The sequence below is a fragment of the Chrysemys picta genome, chromosome 8 (assembly GCF_011386835.1).
Source record: "Chrysemys picta bellii isolate R12L10 chromosome 8, ASM1138683v2, whole genome shotgun sequence".
NCBI classification, from domain to species: domain Eukaryota; kingdom Metazoa; phylum Chordata; order Testudines; family Emydidae; genus Chrysemys; species Chrysemys picta.
In genome coordinates, this window is record NC_088798.1 from 103,835,584 (window position 1) to 103,853,803 (window position 18,220).

The following is an 18,220-nucleotide window of genomic DNA, read 5'->3' on the forward strand; positions in this document are numbered from 1 at the left end:
CTCAGGGACTCTCAAACCAGCAAAGACAGCACTATCCCGAACCTTGCTGCCATTTCCCTGAGCCTTTTCCTACTCCACCCCATCGGGCTTCTGCTCCACCACCCTTCTGGGTAAACCCCCTTCCTTCAGGGCCAGGATCCCAGGCTGCTTCTGTCCCCTGGGGCTTTCCTCCTTTTCCCTGCTAAGCTCAGTGAAAGACTACAGACTTCTGCACTGCAGCCCTTTTCTGTCCTATCTTCCTGACCTCATACCAGCCCCACCTGCTCCTGCTCAGCTGGGCTCCAGCCTCAATTAAGGATTGCTTATCAACCCTCATTCTCCCTCAGGTGTGGCCTGTCTGGCTAGCGTGGGGGTGAACATCCCATCACCGGCAGAAAGGCAAACCCAGTTTGTTCTCATGGCTGACTGGAAATGGAATTTGAAACTAGGCTCTAGAGGGAGAAGACCAGGATTCTCCCCCAGAACTGCATGAAATTCAGGTACCCTAAAGCCAATAGAACTAGGAACTAAAAGATCTAGGCAGCCATAGAGCAGTGTGTAGAAAGGACGATCTCAATCAAGCAGGGACTGCTTGGCATATGGGGTGAAAGACAAGGATGCCTATGAACGCTATGGTAAGGCCAGTGCTGATCCTGTCTCTCTCCCTGTACCATTGTTTATTAGATAACACTATAGTGTGTTTAGAGCAGGCCTGCACAACGTGCGGCCCGCATGGGCTCACTGTGCGGCCAGTGAGAGTTGAGTAGATGGGCTCACTGTGCGGCCCACGGGGGGCGGGTGGTGAGTAGGCAAGCGGCGGGTGGGGGGAGTGAATAGGCGGGCAGTGGCAGGGGGTAAGTAGGCGAGTCAGGAGGGGTGGGGGGCTGAGGAGGTGAGCGGGTGGGCAGTGGTGCGGGGGCAGGTGAAACAGGGGTGGGGGGCTGAGGAGGCGAGTGAGCAGGGAGTGGCGGGGGGGGAGCGGCTGTAAGCGAGCCGGGGGAGGGGGGCTGAGGAGGCGAGTGGTGAGTCGGTGGCTGACCTGTTCTACTGATCTGGTCTGGCTCCCATCCCCTCTCCCAGGGCCGGCTCCAGGAACCAGCAAAACAAGCAGGTGCTTGGGGCGGCATTCTGGCGCCGGCCATCATAGGTGCTGACTCCGGGGCAAGGGGAAAAAGTGCCCTTGCTGCCCTAGCTCGCTTCCGCCTGCTCCCCTGAGCGTGCCGCTGCCGCTCCGCTTCTCCCTCCTCGGCTTGCCACGCGCGAAACTATTTCACGCAGCAAGGCTGGGAGGGAGGAGAAGCCGAGCAGCAGGCGCTCTGGGGAGGCGGTGGAGTGGAGGTGAGCTGGAGCGGGGAGTGGTTCCTCTACCCCCCCCCCCATTACTTCCTGCGCCCCCCCCACCCTAGCTCACCTCCGCTCCGCCTGCTCCCCTGAACACACCGTTGCTCCGCCCTCTCTCGCCGGGGAGGGGGAGAAGTGGAGTGGTGGCACGCCCAGGGGAGCAGGTGGAGCGGAGGTGAGCTAGGGCGGGAGGTCACGGGGGGCCTGCAGGAAGCAATGGGGGTGGGGGGGAGGAGAAATGCGGCACACCAGGGGAGGAGGCAGTGCTGGGGATTTGGGGAAGGGGTTGGGAAGGGGTGGAGGGGCACGAAAAAGAAAGGGGAGGTGGCCAAAAATTTCTTTGCTTGGGGCGGCAAAAATCCTAGAGCTGGCCCTGTCCTCTCCAAGGGCTGCAGCTGTCTGGAGCTGCCTAACTTCCACGCCTTCCTCATTCACACCTCATTCATTCCACAGGGCAACTGATTACAAAGTGTGTGTGGGGGGGGAAGATCTTATTCTACTTCTCGAAAAAAGACATTTTTCTTTTACCTTCATTATACTACCTTAGGGGCCCGCTATAACATATTACCGAGGTTCAATACTGCTGTTTCGGTGGGGTGGCGCTGGGGAAGGAGGGTTTGTTTCCACGGGGCAGGTGTCACAGGGGGGGGGTGTTTTGGAGGCGCTGGGGGGGTTGTTTCCGTGGGTCAGGCGGTGCTGGGGGTGTGTGTGTTGTGTTTGGGGGGGGGTTGGCGGCACTCGGGGGGTTTCGGCCCTCAGCTGTTTTCTTTGGAGTAATATGGCCCTCGCCGCTTTACAAGCTGTGCATGCCTGGTTTAGAGAGATAGCTGGGACAAAAGACGAGACACAAAGTAAAGCTGTATTGTTTAAGGCTTGGTCTGCACTTAAAAGTTAGGCTGACAAAGTTATGTCAAAAAGAGAGATGAAAAAGTCACACCACTGTTGGTATGCTGTCCTAACCTCCACTGGAGATGCAGCTTGTTGCTGGAAGAACGCTTCTGTGAACACAGCTACTGCACTTCAGGGAGGTGGTGTTCCTACACCGATGGAAAACCCTGTCGTCTGTGTAGGCTGCCTAGCACAGCCAGAACATACATGTGCCCTAAAAGGGAGCAGGGTGGAAGGAGGCAGGCCATGAAGAATCCAGATTCCAATGGTTTTAGGTTAAGTTCCACCAGTACAGTTTGGATGGAAAATACCTCACTCCCCTCCACCCACTGATTGCAACCTAGTCATGGTTGCATCTTGTTTCCAACCAACTTGCCAAATGGAGAGGAAGGTGCCCACCATGGCTACAACGAGTTGGCAGTTGGCATGGGGTTTCAGATCTCCACGTCTGAGGTGTGGGTAAGGGGGGAGGGTAATGGGGTGCCCTGTTCTAATCCCTGCAGAAGGAATTTCCTTAAAATAAAGGCAGCAGAAGAGTCCCAGCCCGCGAGACCACAGACAACCACATTACCCAGCATCCTCTCCCTGCATCGTCATCTTGCATGTAGGGAGTGCTGGGCCAGGTTCTTCCCGAACCTAAAGGCCACACTGGTGATAGGGGCCTCAGATTCCCCCTCCAAGCCTTTTCTTCAAGGCCACCCTCCGTTCTTTCCCAGCATCCACGATCCACATCTAGCCCAGTGAACAGGGGAACAAGCTAGTGACAGAACTACAAAAAGACAGGGCGGGTTACCTGCGCCCCTCTTCTGCTGCAGCCAGGGGAGGCGGGATTGCTGGAGTGTATGGATGGTAAGACAGTAAGGTAAGGCAGCATGCAGCCGTCTTTCTAACAAGCTTTAATAGCAGCACAGTAGCTAAGAGTACAGCATATAAATCACCTGCAGCTATAATAGCCTGTCACCATGGAGCTGTTCATGACATTCGCTTAGTGGAGAGTGCCCTCTGCTGGCCCACCCTGTTCCCAGGCGGGGAGCAGGAGCAGGAACCCCTCCCTCGGATCCTCGGAGGAAACAAACTTCAAGTGAAGGAAATTCCACAGCTGGGATTAAGAAATTCTTCAAGCATCAACATTAGATGAAAGGCCAGTTTACCAACTGCTCAAGCACTGACGTGAGAGCGGGGCACGGGCTGGGGATCACAAGTGCTGGCTGCAGAACGAAGACATTCCTGCCGAGGATTGTGTAGCAGAAGGTTTTCAGATTACATGAATTTTAAGATCCCAGCATTGAATAGCTGATCACACAGCACAGCACAAGCCAGTTCTCACACAGCTCTGCTAATGTATGCCAGCCTTCACCTCCAGCCCCCCTGCTCCTCCAGCCCTTGGGTCCCTCTTCCATCTGTGCCAATGCAGCCCAAGTCTGATCTTCAGCACTCCTGCTACTCAAACCCTAGCTCCCCCCCACCTCCCATCACTGTCAGTGCGCCTGACTTGCAGCACCTACACTGCGGCACTAGGGCAGCTGTCTCCCTAAACCCCCAAACAAACCTCTCTGCCAGCAGCCATAGAGCTCAATACTGCAAGGTGCTGAGTGCCCCCTGGGAGCAGCCGCGGTCTCACCTCTGACTGACTTCAGCAAGAGCTGCGGGTGCTGTACACACAGAGAACAAAAACACTGCTCCTGCTCCAAAGAGCTTACAATCTAAACAGACCAGAAACCTGCCTCCCCCAGTAGTCTCTGGAGCAGCACCGGAAAAGACTTAACTTCTGCCAGGAGGCGTGTGAGGGGGAGGCAACCACCCAGAGTGGCCGTGTCCGCAAGAGGTGCTTCCACATCGGCTCAACTCCCCTCTCCGCTAGGGGCGCAGGGAAAGACAATGGCTATAGCGCCACACAATTCGAGAACCAAACACAAACCGCTCAGACTGATGACATGGGAAGGAGAGTTTGATGGGTAATAGCAGCAGATGCCCCTTGGCCCCTGAATTGCCTTCCTCCCCTCCCTCTCCCCCAAGAGTTCTGCATTCAGGAGGTTCCAGAGAGTCCCTTAGACTCTGCTTGGTTACACTCCCAGCACTGGGTGGGACACTCCTCTGCTCACAGGCAGGAAAAGGAGCCCCTCACCTTGTCTCCAGTGGCAGAAGTGCATGGCTGTTAAAGGCCACACCGTTTGTGCAGAGAAAGTTGTGGGGAGCAGAGAAGGTCAGTAAGGCTACAGCTCTCCTTCCTCTCCATTGGCTCCTCAGGACTTGTAACACCCTAACAAGTTGGCCCCTAACTAAATGCTTGCCACTAGGATAAGCAGTGTCCACTTCACAGATCAAATTCATAGAGTAAGAGCAGCAAAATCTCAGTAAATCATTGAAGATCCATCCCCTGCCCCCATGCTTGTTCCACTCCCAGCCAGCGCTGTCCACTGTGTCATGAAGATGCAATCCCCACCATGCAACAGGCGCCTACCCACTGACCAGGAGCTCCCTAGAACTTACCACCTGACTTCTACCTGCTTGTTCTAGTCGCACAAAGGCAGGAGCCCTTTGAAGACAGCTGTTTGAGTAGTCCCTAATGAGCCTCCTGGCCTTTTCCTGAGTGATTACAATTAACACAGAATCCAAGTCATTGCTTCCATTGTGCAATTCCTGCTTGTTCACTTAGGTTGCCTAGTTTCCTTTGAATCTTCTCACAGTCTGTACCAAAGCGGCTGCTGAGAGGCGGCTGTGTTCACCTCAGTGTCACTGGCTGCTGCACGAGGCTGCTCTAAGGCCTGTAAAGCAGCGAGATGCACCATCTCTTTGTTGGGAGGAAGGCTGGAGAAACCTCAGTGCACAATACGCTATGGCTCAAGCTGAGTTGCTGAGGTGAGAGTCCAGGACCCTCGCCCCTGTGCCAAGGCAGGGAACAGAAGACAAAATACTGGGAACTAAGATTCAGTCACTTCTTCTCTCCCCACAGAGTAAAGCCACAAATGGAGAGACTCTCCCTGACTCTGCCCTAGAGGCTTGGGATTTACAGGTTAGACTGACCAGAGTCCACACACCTTTGCTACATTCGCTCAAACAGTAAACGACCAGGCACTAGTGCAGGGGGGAGCCAACTGAGCTGTTCTAGCAAGCGATTCCTATTCCAGGGACAGTCCAAGCAGCAGCAACTACAACCAAACCAGAAAGCAACACCAGCTCCCAGGGCCACATGTTGTCTCTTTGGTATCTGCATAGCTTCCTGGGAGACTGCCTCCTCCCTCCCCACTCCCCCGCCAATATCACCCTTACAGAGTCAGGTGGCAGATTCTCATGGGCTCCACATTCAGCTTGCCCTCGCTGAAGCAAGTGCTGAAGAAGGGGCAGAACCTGCGTGCGGCAGCCTGGTGGAAGGTGAAGAGGTGGGTCATGTCTTCGGCGTTGTAGAACGCCACCTTCCCCTCTTTGCAGTCCAGAAGGACCCCCACCTTCCGGAGACAGCTCCTTGGGGCAAGGCGCACCCACGGGGTAGCAGTGGCCCAATACTCCGTCCCATTCCTCAGACGAAGTGCCCAGTAACCATTCTCAGGGCACAGCTTGACCTTGGCTGCCCGGTCCACGGACTCCGCTGCTACCCCCAGGTCCCATTTGGTCTTGCTGCCCACCCAGACCTCCCAGTAGTGGCTCCCGCTGTCAAAGGTCTCGGAGCCCAGCACATTCACACACTGCTGGAAACGCTTGGGGCTGCTGCAGACAGGTTGGCGCCTGTTGCTCTCCGTCACTGCCGTCAGGTCTTTGGAGAGGATGAGGTTAGGGTGGGCTGATTCGGGGTCAAATGTCAGCAGGGCAGGAGCTATAACAGAGTTAGAATTTGTCAGGGCTTTGCTCCATGTTTTTCAGTCTAGGCGACTTCCCCTCCCTAGGCGCTCCTCCTCTGGCCACCTCCCCACCCCCGAGGACCCTGCGCTGCGTCACACTCACCAGGGTGGATTGACTGTAGCATTTGTCTCCAGAAGATGTATTGCAGGGGGCCGCTGTACCGGTCTCTGTGGCGCTCTATGTCCAGGGAGGGCTGTGCCTCCACATGCACTGGGGGCCTGGGCAAGCAAGGAACAGGAGTGAGGCAGGGTCCAGACAAGGAGCCAGTTGTTTTTACAAAGCCATTAGTAAAAGCCCACTAGAAAAGAGGACTTGGACTGGGGGTGTTTTAGAAGCAAGGCCTTTGCGGGAGGCAAGGGACCAGAGCAAATGGAGTTAGCGGGGCAGGGTACACAACAAAAGGTCCGGGGGGTGGTTACATCCTGCCAAGGAGCTCAAACAGGAAGTCCCTCTGAGGGCAGAGCGATTAGTAGATACAGAGACCTCCGAGCTGAGACAGGCTGCTGTCCTGTCTCCCTGCTCCCCTACTGGCTGAAATGCCCTGCAGAAGGAAGGTGTAAGCCCCCCAGAAGCCTTGGGCCAAATTCAGCAGAGATGGACACGGTGTTGTGGCTGGTAAAGCAGAGCAACATGCACTGGTTCACCATTCGGCAGGTATGCAAGATGAGCACGACTTCCACCCCACCGACCATGTTCTCAGCTCCACTCTGGCAGTGCAAAGCAGACAGAATCAGCCGCCTGCTGCAGCAGCTCCTCCCCCAACCCCCAGTGCAGGGAATGGGGGAAAAGGGCACAAATGCGCCTTTGGGGCCAGTGGCAGCTGGCACAATTTCAGACCTGCCAGAAGGTTGCTCTAAGTTGTGCCTTGGGGGTGAACATAGAGACCCCCCCAGGAGGCTCAAGTTCTTGCACCTGCCCCCTCTCCTCTGAGCTATGCCAAGCACTGAAAAGCTGGTCCCAAGGGGGCAGAGAGGAAAACAGTAAAATCAGCTAAACAGAATGTCCCGGATTCACAGGGTCATCTATGTCCCAGCCTGTACCCAGTCCCTTGGGAGTGATCCCTTTAGGGTGCCACAGGGGCAGCCCCGTGGCCTCCATGACTCTGACACTGGGTCTTCAGGAGCCAGCGATCCCTCTCTATGACTTCCTGCAGCAAGTCCCGTCAAGCCAGACTGCTGTGGGAGGCCTGTCCTTTACCCCTTCAAGGTGCAATGCTCTTAGTGAGTATTTATGGTGACACCAAGCAGCCTTTTCAAAACAAGGTGACAATTGATTCGTCTCCTGACCTCCAGAATCTGAAAGTCCTTGGGTCACCACAGGGAAGCAAAGGTTAAGCCAGAATTCAGACTGGCCAGTGCCAGGGCTCCCACAGGCCATGTTGCTGTAGTAACCATCTTTTGCTTGCAGGCTCTGTCTCTGCCCCTTGGTCTCTGTCCCCGGTGAGAGCTGCTGTGTGTCTCTGGGAGCTCAGCTCGTCACACAGCCACCTGACACCTCTCCCCTTGTTCTCCAGCTCGGGGGCCTTTTCTCTGCTTCTTGGCAGAAAAGTGGGGGGGAAATCATCCTTCCTCTGGGCCTTTGGTCACTGGGTGTGAATATCTCCATTGTCTGTTCCAGATTCTCCATTCACACATGTAGCCTCTATTCAGTTTGCTAATGACTCTGGTCTCCAGCCAAGTGGCTACCCGAGTCCAACACCTCATCCCTTCCCTTTGCAGTCAGTGTATAGCAGCATAAAACACAGAGACAACAGGGGCGTGCATAAAAATACAAACATTACCAACATTTCCATATTCATCACACACGGCCCTCCGGTTTAGCTTGTACACCCTGTTATTTGATGTAACAGTTCTCCACTTTTCCCTGATGTGTAATTCATGCTCATTGTACGCACCCGCAACTCCGTTTCCCCACTTCCACTATAGCCCACACTTCCATTGAACCTAGCTCCACGAGCCCAGCACGTCTACATGAGAGCATCTGATGCTCGCTGGGGAACAGATCCTTCTCCCCTCGGCTGGCTCCATGCCAATGGCCTGCTAGACAATTAGCAGTGCTTTAAAAACTAAAAAGATAACGCCTCTCTTCCCACTGTCCCCAGCCAAGGAGGGGAGATAAAAGCCTCATGAAAAGGGAAACAGCTTGTTTAATTCCAGACACGTACCTGATAGCCACGCTCTCCACCTGCAATGAAAGGCAGAGAAAATTAACAATCACCGTCCTTAATTTGTACAGCTGCACAAATAAATTAACTACCCTCTTTCCTGCCACCACATTCGAACACAGAGACGATAAACACACCAGTCCAACTGGACCCCAACAGGGGATGGACGTTGTGTCTATAAACCAAGGTTGTTTTGAGGGCTAGGGGCTGAGGAGGAGGACTCAGAACACATCTAAGATGCCTCAGTCCAAGGGACTGAGAATAAGATCCAGAAGAGTGGGAGTGAGACACAAAATTGCAGCTGTGTCTCTAATAGAGAGTCAGTCTCAAGAGAGGTTTCACTCGCTCATGAACAGTCTCTCTCTCTCCCCCCTTCCCCTGTATACTTTCATTTGCCTGGTACGGTTTGGGACTGATTTCCTTCTGCTTAAAGGATCTTTTCAATGATTGAGACGGGAAGAAAGATTAAGCATGATTGCAGAGATGGGCTCCAAAGGATACAGCTGGCTCTGGGAACCTGAGGCAGGTAAAGGCACGTGCTTTATTATTAAATACAGTGAGCGTACCTTTACCTACCTGAAGCCACCAGAGCCTGCCTTCATGATCTGGGGGCTCCTCACCCCTCTCCCAGTACAGGAGTCAACACCTCTTCTCGCCCGCCCCTGCACCTTGCCAGTCTGTTTTCAACCTGAGCTTCTGCAAAGACAACAGTGCCAAGGATTTACCCTTTCCCCTTCCATCTACTAACGGGGAGATCTTGCCATTCACAATGGGGAGGGGTGGGGGCCATGGCTGCCCATGGGGACAGGGCATGTAAGTGAGCTTTTGACCCCACTATCAGAGAGGGTTGCCTGGGTGCTCCAGCTTTGCTTTCATGGCCCCGTTAATGCTTTCTCTGCAGCCCATCAGTGCTAGGGATCGGAGTGCCACTGAAGCACACTTTCCCAGCAGCGGCTGGCTCGCTCGCCCACCCACCTTGGGTGCCAGCTATTCACGGTTGCCAAGCGCAATGATGGATGGTGATTTCTTATAACAGGAGCCTTGGCAGATCCAGCTCAGCAATGCTGCTCAGCGCTGCTCCTTTTGCCCAGCCCCAGGGTCCCTACATGTCTCCCGGGACAGACCATATCTTAGCAGAGAACTTGTCTCAGGAACCACCTCCTCCCCTCCCATCCTCAATCACAAAACATCCTTGTGGCATACACGGAAAAGTAATTCGGGAAGTATTCAAACGTATTTTAACCTTCCTGTGATGTCATTTAGCAGATGGAAAGAGAGGGAGGAGGTCACCCCTTGACCAGACAGCTTGGCAGGGACCACAGCAAGAGCTCTAGACCACCCAGGATCTGTGGATCCCAATTCTGGACTGTAGCTTCTGCCCTGCCTCGCTGCTTCCCTTTCAGATGTGTAAGCCTAGAGTCCTGGGCAGTCCTACAGCACAACAGAGTTGCTTCTGCTGCTCTCCAACTTCCCGATTCAGATTTTGAGCTCTTCCCACCACGTGTCAGCATCCTGCTAACATCCTTCGCCCTCCTCCCCAAGCCTCAATGCGTTAAGAGCTGGCTGAGCAATCTCACCTCCAGCAGTAATGAGTCTCCCGTCTTGTTCAGGATTTCCTGTATGTGCTCAATGTTCTTTCCCAGCTCTGAGATCCCCTCCTCCAGCTGCATGATGTCCCCACGCAGCCTCAACAATAACTGCTCCTCCTCTTTGGCCAGCTCCATCAACACAACTCTCTCCTTTTCCTCCAGGATTTGATGAAGGCGCTCAAATTCTGCCCGAATCTTAGAGTTCAGCTCCCCGGAGGCTTTCTGAGCAGAGGCAAATGCCATAAAAGACACAGTGAAGAGGGTTACAGGTCGATTTCCTATAGGGTTTCAGAAATCTCCAAAACTATGGGGCAGAGGACAGGCGATAAAAATAAAAATGAAGGGCTTTTGATCCACAGGGGAGCAATGACTGGGGTACTTTTAAGCAGATACACACACCTGGTTTATATATATGCATGCACCCCTTGAGAGGCGGTAGCTAGGTCAACGGAAGAATTATTCCATCGACCTAGATGCTTCTACAGTAGGAATTAGGTTGACCTAACTAGGTTGCACAGGGTGCAAATTTTTTCACAGCCCTGAGCAATGTTGCTAGGTTGACCTTCATTTTAGGTATACAGCAGGCCTTATTCTACGCTGAGTGGCTCTTTGGATTAAGACTCAAAATGAGCAGTAGGTGGCAGGGGGAGGGACAACACAGCTGCCTTTGATTTCTCTAATTTAATACTCCTGCAATGTAATCTAGCCAGAGAGCGGATAGAAGGGAAGTCTTCCCCCTGCCCTCCCTGCTAGAGGCACTGCTGGAACCCTGCTTTGGACCATGTGGATGCCACTAAGGTCAGAAGTAAAGTCACTGAACTAAGCTTTTCAAATGACCTCTTTGAACTCAATTACCTTGTCCAATTGCTTTGACAACAATCTGGGAGTAATAAGAACATAAGAACGGCCATACTGGGTCAGACCAAATGTCCATCTAGCCCAGTATCCCGTCTTCCCATAGTGTCCAATGCCAGATGCCTCAGAGAGAATGAACAGAACAGGTTATCATCAAGTGATCCATCTCGTTGCCCATTCCCAGCTTCTGGCAAACAGAGGCTAGGGACATCATCCCTGCCCATCCTGGCTAACCGCCATTGATGGACCTATCCTCCATGAACTTATCTTGATTTTTTTGAACCCTGTAATAGTTTTGGCCTTCACAACATTCTCTGGCAAGGAGTTCCACAGGTTGACCATGCGTTGTGTGGAAAAAAAAATACGTCCTTCTGTTTGTTTTAAACCTGCTGCCTATTAATCAACTTACAGGTCTTAAATTCCAGACCTAGGTTAACATTTTCAAGAGGGCCTAAGTGATTTAGGAGCTCAAGTCCCAAAATTAAACTTGGAAAATGTGAGTTGGTCTCATAAGTCACTTTGGAGCCTCTGAAAATGTTATCCTTAGTCTGAGGTCCTGAGCCCCAGCGTGGCTCTGGGCTTCTGCATTTGAAATGGTAACTCAGACAGACGTGTGCGCTATCTCTGGGCAATTAATTCTACAGGTTAATTACGTGTCAGGTAAGATATTATTGCTTTTTGTCAGTTTTAAACATACTACCATTGAGCTTCACCGAACATGCACTTGTTCTTGTCTTACGAGAAGGGGTAAACAGATGCAATTTATTTACCTTCTCTATAGCATTTGGTATGCATCTCTCGCTAGCCCCCAGCTCCTTTAAACAGCTCTGTGTTTTCAGTCTCTCCTGGCCCCTAATTGTTTTCCTTGCTGGTCTCTGAACTCCCCTGCCCTTCTAGTTCTGCTCTCTCTCTCTGGTGACCAGAACTGAATGAAGTATTCCACATGAGAACACACTGTTGATTTATAACAGCATCACAATAGTCAGTATTATTCTTGCCCCCATTATTCGGTTTGTCTGCTGCAGCAGACTGAATGGCAGCTTTCATTCAGAGGTCCATAATGAGCCTTGCAGCTTTTTCCCTGAGTAATTACAGCTAATTCAGAATCCAAATTATTGCTTCCATTGTGCAATTACGGCTACCTTGCATTTGTCAACACTGAATATCATCTGCCATCATGTGGCTTGTTCACATGGGTTGCCGAGGTTCCTTTGAAGCTCTTTCATTTCCTCTGAGTTACATAATTTTATGTCAACCAGAGGCTTTGCTACCTCACTGCTCACCCCCTTTTCCAAACCGTTAACATATAAAACAAACACTGGTCCTAGCCTGGACCCTTCGGGCACCCCCATTGCTCATCTTTCACCATGGTGCAAATTCATCATTTGTTCTTACTCCTTTGTTGTCTGACTCTTAGCCAGTTTCTATTCACAGCAGTACTTTCCCTCTCACTCCATTATTATTTGTATTGTTCTAGCACCTAGGATCTCTAGTCACGAACCAGGATTAGGGCGACCAGACAGCAAGTGTGAAAAATCAGGACAGGGTGTGGGGGTGGGGGGGCAATAGGCGCCTATATAAGACAAAGCCCCAAATATCGCGACTGTCCCTATAAAACCGGGACATCTGGTCACCCTAACCAGGATCCCACTGCACTAGGCATTGTACAAACACACAACAAAGATGGCTCCTGCACCAGAGCGCTTACAATCTATGTAACCATAACCACTTAGTTTTCTTGCTAGCCTCTTGGGAAGGAATTTGTCATAGGCTTTTGAAAGTTTGTATCAATTAGCCCTCTTTGGCTCATATTTTATTGACAAGCTCAAGAAATTCTAGTGGACTTGAAACACATCCCCTTTCAGCAGCTGTATTTGGTTTATTCCCATCATACCATATTATTCAAATGTTTATAACTATCTTTATTTACGGTCTCAACCAATAATTTCCCTGCTATTAAAATGAAGTTTACAGTAACTCCTAGGCTCACCCTGGAAGTTAGACCAATGAAGTTAAGACATAGATACACTTGCTAGCCTCCAGGATAGCAGCTGATTTTAATGAGAGATTGCAGAGTTTTCTTAGCAGCTCAGCAATTTCATTCTCATTCTTTCAGAGCTCCTGGGTGCAGCCATCCATTCCTAGTGACTTTTGCATTGAATTTCTCAATTGGTTCCAGCACCTTCTCTTGACACCTCAGTCTCTGAGAGCGCCTCATACTGACTACCTGACAAGAGTGGGTATCTCCCAAATATCTTCTGAGGTGAAGATGGATGGAAAGAAGAAATGTTCTGTTTCTGCCATGCCCATATCCTCTTTAATTGATTTAACAGACTTACTGAGATTCTTGCTGGCTTCCTGCTTCTGTTATAAGACCAAATAAATTCTTTAAGTGTAATTTTGACCATTTGTTCTTCCAATGCCATCTCACCCTCCTAATTTCTTTCTTACATATCATCAACTGCTGTAGTTCATGTTCCCTTCTATCAGCTTCGCTAGGAATGGATTTCCATTTTCTGAAGGATACCCGTTTGGGTTGGATAACTGGCTCAGCCCTGCCATTTAGTCATACTAATTTATTTCTTGCCTTCCTGCTTCATTTTTAGTTTTGGTGTATTTATGCCTTTTGCAGTTTTGTTCTGGTAAGGTCAATACTAAATCCAAGAATTTTAATTTCCTTACTTCTGAAGGGCCTTCTTAGCCAGCTTCCTCAGATTTTTTCCTTTCTGAAGTTTAGCGTCACTGTGCTACTTCTTGGTACCTTTTCTCTTCCAAAAGAGAAGTGGAATTATACTGCAGCCACTATTACTTCGGGGTTTATCTACAGTAATTTGGTGAGTCAGCCTGTGTCATAACGTTTAACTCAACTTTGAGAAAACTCAGAAAAGAATATTTGGGTTCCTAATGTTCTAAGAGTGAATCTGAACTATAGTGCATTTATAGGGACTATGTTATCTCTACAAATGACAGGAATATTTAAATTTGGTTATTAACCTAACTGCTCTGTCATGGAAACAGATCTGGGATCTGACGGACTTTGTGGTCACATCGGTGCTTTTGCAATTAAAAAAACAAAAACAAACCCCCCACAGTCTGGCAACTCTCCAGAACTAGCAACTGCTCATCAGCCTAGCCCAGATGTCATCTTTTATCAAGCACTGAGCAATCTGAACCCTGTCTAAGCTTTGGTGCATCAATTTATCAGAATCCAGTAATTGCCTGTGTTAACGAGTACTTAATGCCTCTTTTCTGGAAACATTCTCTGAAAGTTAAGCGGGTAATGTCTTTCTGGTTTGTGTGTGACAAACTTCATTCAGGATCCGTAGGTAACTCTCATTTGGCTTCTGAAAAGAAGTGTAAGAGTGTGTGTGTGTGTGTGTAAATAAATCAGCAATCTTGACTAAAGCCACAAGAGCTAGAGACACAGACACTGCTGATTGTCACCCAATGACTATTATACACAACTATAAAGGTATGCCCCAAATTAAACTCTATCACGTGGCTCAGGGAAATCTGACAGATCCATTGGCTCAAGATGTAGCACTGCTGAGGAAAAGCTCTGATGTATTTTACTAAGGTTAGGAGCCTTTAGCTGGCTTTGTACACTCCTCTGTAATTACCCTACGGCTATCTCTTTAAGCGCTGCAATTACAATTATTCATCTTCCCATCTGCAAATAGTTACCTTGACTGAGGAGATGTTTTTTGCTGCAGCATTTTTACTTTGCTGGTTTTAATCTTTTGCCCATAGTCTAAAAAAGATACTTGGCATAAGACGACAGTGATGGTAGTAGGTATCTGCTGTGAGCCTGCTTATTGGTCAGGTTGTTCAAGGCCCCAAATAACTCAGCTTTTGATAATATTCCATTTTTATTCTTTTCTCCAGGTAGAAGAGCTCTGATTATATCCTGCCTGATCCTTACTCATCCTGCAGGCAAGCTTGCAGCAGCAGCAGCGTCAAGGGTAGGGCCAGTATATTAGTACCAGGAGGCATGAGCCAGAACGACATCGTTCTCCCACTACGAGAAATGGACCAAGAGACCTTCTCCGTTGGATCGTATGAAATGGAACCATAAACTCCCTGAATATTAAATCTCACCAAATGAGGGTCAATCCATCCTCATATCCACGCATTATACTCCACACCCAAACATAGCCACTCTATGAATTTCATACCCTCATATCTCAATGCCTGTACTTTGACCCATCAACCTTTTACCCCCAATCGGGGATATTGCAGATTATGTATTCCTTATGCCACCCGACCTTAAACCAAACTTTGCACCCTCGATAATCTGTACGGTATTCCCTGATAACCAGAAACTTCTATGCTCAAACTCTGATCACTTTTTTTTTTTAAACATCTTCTTAATAAAATTTTTAAATCTGTTCTTACAGGGGGCTCTTGGGTGTGCACCACCTCTACCAGCAACCTCCCAGTCTTCCCTTATCCAAGTTAATGGCATTGCCACAGAGCCTACACGAGTGTAGCTGGGAGAACTGGCATTACCGTCAGACTGCAAATATCCTCCTCTGCTGTGTGCTTCATTCGCACAAAGTTCTCCATCTCTCTCTGGTGAGCTCGCAGCGCATTTTCAAGATGTTTCTAAGAATGAAAAATAAAAGGAGACCAATTTCACTACTCTGCTGTTTTACATAAGAATGGCCATACTGGGTCAGACCAAAGGTCCATCTAGCCCAGTATCCTGTCTTCCGACAGTGGCCAATGCAAGATGCTTCAGAGGGAATGAGCACAACAGTTAATCATCAAGTGATCCATCCCCTGTTGCCCATTCCCAGATTCTGGCAAACAGAGCCTAGGGACATCATCTCTGCCGATCCTGGCTAATATCCTCTATGAACTTATCTAGATCTTTTTTGAACCCTATTATAGTCTTGGCCTTCACAACATCCTCTGGCAAGGAGTTCCACAAGTTGACTGTGTGTTATATGAAAAAAATACTTCCTTCTGTTTGTTTTAAACCTGCTGCCTATTAATTTAATTTGGTGACCCCTAGTTCTTGTGTTATGAGAAGGAGTAAATAACACTTCCTTATTTACTTTCTCCACACCAGTCATGATTTTATAGACCTCTATCATCTCCCCCCTTAGTTGTCTCTTTTCCAAGCTGAAAAGTCTCAGTCTTATTAATTTCTCCTGATATGGAAGCTGTTCCATACCCCTAATCATTTTTATTGCTCTTTTCTGAACCTTTTCCAATTCCAATACATCTTTTTTGAGATGGGGTGACCACATCTGCATGCAATATTCAAGATGTGGGCGTACCATGGATTTATCATGGAGCAGCCTACATGTACGGCACTGACTCTAGAAGGGCAAGTAGCAGCTGTTTAAATCCAAGACTCCCCATAAGGCAAAAACAATCAACCAACCAACCTGAGGTGTATGTTCACGAGCTAAGCTGACTTTTTACACACACGTGAATCCAGTGGGTTGGGGAAACTCCAGATTCAGCATACATAAGAGCTGGGGATACAAGCCTGCATGGAGTTTAACATTTGTTTGTTTTGAACTCTCTGGGGCAAGGAGTCTCTTATCACTGGTTTGTACAGCACCTAACATAATGGATCCCTAATCCTGGATCGGGGCCCCTACATGTTACAAACAATAAACATGTGATCAGTGTCACAAGGCAGCAACAAGTGAGCAATGCAAGGGAGGCAACAGCACAAAAGCTAAACTACAGACTGCAACTCGCCAGGTGCTAGAGAGAGGAATAGGGAACCAGTCAGTGAGAGAAGCAGAGAAAGTCTTCATTGTGCTCTGCCCAGGTGAAGGATGCGTATGTGGTTTTATGGTTGAATGAACCTCAGAGAAGTGGGTGGGTAAGAGACATGTCAGATATCTGCTCTACACTGTGCTGAGGCATGTCTCTGCCTCAGATTTTATTATGACTGATGCCTTCTAAATAACCATGCCAACAGCCACTCACCTGCATTTTTCTCTTGTGGTCCTCTGAGCTGCACTTCCGCACCTTCTCCACCACCCCGGACACCAGATAGTGGGGGCGAAAGGTGCGGCTGGAGAACTCCCTTCGGCACTGGGGGCAGGAAGCCACACGGGGGCACCTGCCCCAGTAGCCTTGGATGCATGCCCTGCAGAAATGGTGCATGCATTCCAGCATGACAGGGTCACTGAAAAGCTCATAGCAGATGGCACAGGTCAGCTCTTCTCTCAGACTCTGCTCCTCACTCCGGCCAGCCATTCCTATGCACACACACAGCACGCTCCTGGATCTCACATAGGGGTCAGAATGAAATAAACATCCAGCCTCCCTTCTCCCCCACCCACATACGCTTGTCATCTGACACTCTTGGCCACACATCAGCAGGCCAGTTGGTTAGAGGGTTTATTGCCAGAACTCTGTGCTACAGCACAAGTGCCCAGAAACCACGAATGGGGGCTGTGATCTGCAAACTTTCTGTGCACTGTCCTCTCTACGGGTTTCTAAAGAACCATGTTTAAGTTTACTGCAGTGCAGTGAACTCCAGGCAAGGGATCTTTTCCTTTAAGATGGGCTGAGTCAGTTACTTTCACTTCCCTTAACTTCAGCAACAATTCTCAGAGGCTTCTTTGGGTAATTAACCCCATGGCCCTAACACAAGCTGGGAGTAGGAGATGCAACCTTGAGTCCAGGGAGGCCTTCTTCCAGCTGTGTAGGGTGCACTCCTTATTTCCAGTTGGGGAAAGGAAAGTGCGCACCAACAGAAACCACGGGGATGGACAATATCCACCTCCCCTACACTTTGCACAGCTGGCTCCTGGCATACCCTCCACCACTATGCCTAAAGTCTTGCACAACCCTGCCCTGCCACAGCTGCCCCCTGAACAGCCCCTGACACCCCCCACCCCTTCATTGCCCCCACCCCTGCCCCTTCATTCCTCCCACGCCCCAACTGGCCCCCCCTTCATTCCCCCCACCCCCCAACTGGCTCCCCCTTCATTCCCCCCACCCCCCCAGCTGGCCCCTGCACCACCCCCAACCCCACAACTGGCCCCCCTCCATTCCCCCCCCCCACACACCCCCTGCCCCTGCACCACCCCCAACCCCACATCTGGCCCCCGCACCGCCCCCTCCATTCCTCCCACCCCCCAGCTGGCCCCACCCCGCCCCCTTCATTCCCCTCACCCCCACCCGGCCCCTGCACCACCCCCAACCCCACATCTGGCCCGCACACCCTCCCCTCCATTCCCCCCCACACACACCCGGCCCCTGCACCACCCCAAACCCCACAACTGGCCCCCGCACCGCCCCCTCCATTCCCCCCCCCCACGCCCCCGGCCCCTGCACCACCCCCAACCCCACAACTGGCCCCCGCACCGCACCGCCCCTGGCCCCGTCACTCCCCCCACCCGCCCCCTCCCTTACTGCTCGGGGCTCAGGCGGCGCCTCCCCACCGCTCCCGTCCGCAAGAGGTCACAAGCAAACAACGGCCGAGGGCCGCTCCACATTCCCAGCGACCCGCCTTCCCCGGTGAGTGACACCGGCCTGCTCCAACCGGAGCAGAGCTGTGCCAGCCACGCCGTCGCCTATTGGCCAGCAGGCT

General features: G+C 50.8%; 1 protein-coding gene across 3 annotated transcripts; it reads right to left on the reverse strand.

Annotated features, from left to right (window-relative positions):
• Positions 1-3,089: 3,089 nt before the first annotated feature.
• LOC101942122 (zinc-binding protein A33-like) lies at positions 3,090-18,197 on the reverse strand. Of its 3 annotated transcripts, none has more exons than XM_008166458.4 (7): positions 18,043-18,197; positions 16,606-16,880; positions 15,163-15,258; positions 9,787-10,020; positions 8,210-8,229; positions 6,148-6,263; positions 3,090-6,019 (listed from the first exon to the last, which is right to left on the reverse strand). In XM_008166458.4, exons 2-7 carry the CDS (start codon positions 16,876-16,878, stop codon positions 5,475-5,477), a joined length of 1,284 nt encoding a protein of 427 aa, XP_008164680.2. In that variant the 5' UTR covers positions 16,879-16,880; positions 18,043-18,197; the 3' UTR covers positions 3,090-5,474. The 3 variants fall into 3 exon arrangements, with proteins under 3 accessions (XP_008164680.2, XP_023959474.2, XP_005295877.2); XM_024103706.3 differs by lacking the exon at positions 18,043-18,197 and adding an exon at positions 17,299-17,538; XM_005295820.5 differs by lacking the exon at positions 18,043-18,197 and having other exon boundaries at positions 16,606-17,539.
• Between the last annotated feature and the right edge of the window lie 23 nt (positions 18,198-18,220).

Bases quoted from the DNA above. Each gene is read 5' to 3' on its own strand.
- LOC101942122 (XM_005295820.5), bottom strand. From the start codon at position 16,998: ATGTGTGGCCAAGAGTGTCAGATGACAAGCGTATGTGGGTGGGGGAGA. The intron at 8,230-9,786 runs GTGAGATTGCTC...CTTTCATTGCAG, and splicing joins GAGACTCATTACTGCTGGAG to GTGGAGAGCGTGGCTATCAG. The intron at 6,020-6,147 runs GTGAGTGTGACG...ACTCTGTTATAG, and splicing joins GCTACAGTCAATCCACCCTG to CTCCTGCCCTGCTGACATTT.